Raw genomic sequence first — 2,528 nt, 5'->3', positions numbered from 1 at the left:
ACGGCCCTAGTTGTGTGAGCGGAGATGGCTCTACTCCTGATTGGTGGAGGTCTTGATGTGGGCGGAGATGGCTCTACTCCTGATTGGTGGAGGTCTTGATGTGGGCGGAGACGGCCCTACTCGTGATTGGTGGAGGTCTTGATGTGGGCGGAGATGGCTCTACTCCTGATTGGTGGAGGTCTTGATGTGGGCGGAGACGGCCCTACTCGTGATTGGTGGAGGTCTTGATGTGGGCGGAGATGGCTCTACTCCTGATTGGTGGAGGTCTTGATGTGGGCGGAGACGGCCCTACTCGTGATTGGTGGAGGTCTTGATGTGGGCGGAGATGGCTCTACTCCTGATTGGTGGAGGTCTTGATGTGGGCGGAGACGGCCCTACTCGTGATTGGCGGAGGTCTTGATGTGGGCGGAGACGGCCCTACTCGTGATTGGTGGAGGTCTTGATGTGGGCGGAGATGGCTCTACTCCTGATTGGTGGAGGTCTTGATGTGGGCGGAGACGGCCCTACTTGTGATTGGTGGAGGTCTTGATGTGGGCGGAGATGGCTCTACTCCTGATTGGTGGAGGTCTTGATGTGGGTGGAGACAGCCCTACTCGCGATTGGTGGAGGTCTTGATGTGGGCGGAGCCGGCCCTAATCGTGGAGTAGCTTGGTCGAGTCGGGCAGGAAGCAACATGTTTTTTAAGATTAATTTTAGTCGTAACTTGAGAAAGGAAGGTGCTAGCTGAATGAAATTTGAATGCTGTACATATGGAGGGACGAGTAACAATTTAGCTTAGTCAAAACATCCCTAACCAGCCTGTAAAAAGATCACTAAAATCAATATGAATATTAGTCTTAATCTGAGACAGGAAGAAGCTTGCCTCATGAAATTTTAAGTCAAAACATGTTTCCATTTTCACAATTTTTATTTGAGTCATTGTTCTGTTTTAAACTGTACCTATATCAATAAGTCATACTTTTTAACTATTATTACTTCCTCTTTTAAGTTGCCCCACAAGACATGTCAATTACAGTTAGGGTCGACTCCGCCCACATCAAAACCTCCACCAATCACGGGTAGGGCCGTCTCCACCCACAAGACAACATGCACTGCAGAGACCCCCACTTGTCTTTTTCACCTTTACTATTTTTTTTACTTTTCTAATCTAAAACATCTACATGTTACAGAACATGACTTACTCCGGGCGCCAACGTGGACACAAGATGATGGTCCAGAGACAGAACAGCTGGTTAGGGGACATCTTGGACTGGAAGGACATCGCCTCCTTCCTGCAGGAGAACATTGAGACTCTGCTGTCGGTAAGTTAGGGTTTAAAGCACTGATGGGTTTCTGACTTTGTTATCCTGGGAACGGTGTGTTTACTTTGTGTGCTTGTCCGTGCAGATTTTGGAGTCTCTGTGGGTAGTGATGAGCAGGAACGTTGGCCTCCTGATCTCCACCACCACCACTCTCCTCACAGTCCTGTTCCACAGCGGCACAGCCCTGCTCAACTTTGCACTGAGTCTGGTCTGAATAATGTCTCACCGACACACAGCACAACCGAAGCCTTTTCAGTGGAGGAAAAACTGTGTTTTTCTTTGTTTTGTTCCCGCGCAGGTGATTTTTCTCACCACTTTGTTCTACCTGCTGAGCTCCAGCGGTGAATACTACAAACCCGTGAAGTGGGTCATCAGCCTGACGCCTCTGTCTCAGCCCGGACCCTCGTCTAACATCATCGGCCAGTCCGTAGAAGAGGCCATCAGGTCTTTATCAACTGCAGGATTTAAAAAAAAAACATAAAATTGCACTCCTGTGTGAAAAGACTTTGTTTTACAGAGGAGTGTTCGACGCCTCTCTGAAAATGGCCGGCTTCTACGGCCTCTACACCTGGCTCACTCACACCATCTTTGGGATCAACATCGTCTTCATTCCTTCTGGTGAGYGGCGTTCGCAGGAGATCGTAGCGTAAATTCACCCTGTCCGCTCTGAACCCCCGTCTCTCTCTGCAGCTCTGGCCGCCATCCTGGGGGCGGTGCCGTTCCTGGGGACCTACTGGGCGGCGGTGCCGGCCGTGTGCGACCTGTGGCTGACGCAGGGGGAGGGGGTCAAGGCTCTGCTGCTGCTCATCTGCCACCTGCTGCCGACGTATTTCGTGGACACGGCCATCTACTCGGATATCTCAGGGTACGTGTGAGAGCGCCGTGCTGCTGCATTTGATTAACAAATTACAGCAAACCGCCTGTAACGGTCACGGTTTTCCCTTGTACAGTTTTACAGTGAAACTGTGACGTTTGTGTGTTTTTGTTTGTTGGAGAAATTCTTGACTAAACTACCACTGGACAGCAGGAGGGTCAGGTCAACAACATTGCTTTGTGTTGATTGTTTCAGTTGAAAGTTATTTGTCATTAAAAAAAGCACATTAGTCATAGAAACGAAAAGATTACAGAAAAGGTGGAAGAGAAGCTGGAGGTTTTGTACGGGATCAATCTTGTGCCAGCAGGAATTGAATTTGAATTGCTCAGATTGAATCTGAATGTGCAGAATTT

The 2,528-nt window shown here is 49.3% G+C and overlaps 1 protein-coding gene across 2 annotated transcripts in view; it reads left to right on the top strand.

The window, feature by feature from the left end:
- tmem245 (transmembrane protein 245) overlaps positions 1–2,528 on the top strand; it is a 27,901-nt gene that overhangs the window by 22,249 nt on the left and 3,124 nt on the right. For both annotated transcript variants that reach the window (XM_014021862.1, XM_014021863.1), the window contains exons 11-15: positions 1,170–1,301; positions 1,387–1,509; positions 1,600–1,745; positions 1,819–1,919; positions 1,992–2,166. In XM_014021862.1, the coding sequence (XP_013877316.1) occupies positions 1,170–1,301; positions 1,387–1,509; positions 1,600–1,745; positions 1,819–1,919; positions 1,992–2,166 (677 nt within the window). The remainder of the gene's footprint in view (positions 1–1,169; positions 1,302–1,386; positions 1,510–1,599; positions 1,746–1,818; positions 1,920–1,991; positions 2,167–2,528) is intronic.

The sequence above is a fragment of the Austrofundulus limnaeus genome, unplaced genomic scaffold, assembly GCF_001266775.1.
Source record: "Austrofundulus limnaeus strain Quisiro unplaced genomic scaffold, Austrofundulus_limnaeus-1.0 Scaffold308, whole genome shotgun sequence".
NCBI lineage: Eukaryota > Metazoa > Chordata > Actinopteri > Cyprinodontiformes > Rivulidae > Austrofundulus > Austrofundulus limnaeus.
Note: the sequence above shows the minus strand (reverse complement) of the source record. Positions and strands in the feature narration are given on the sequence as shown.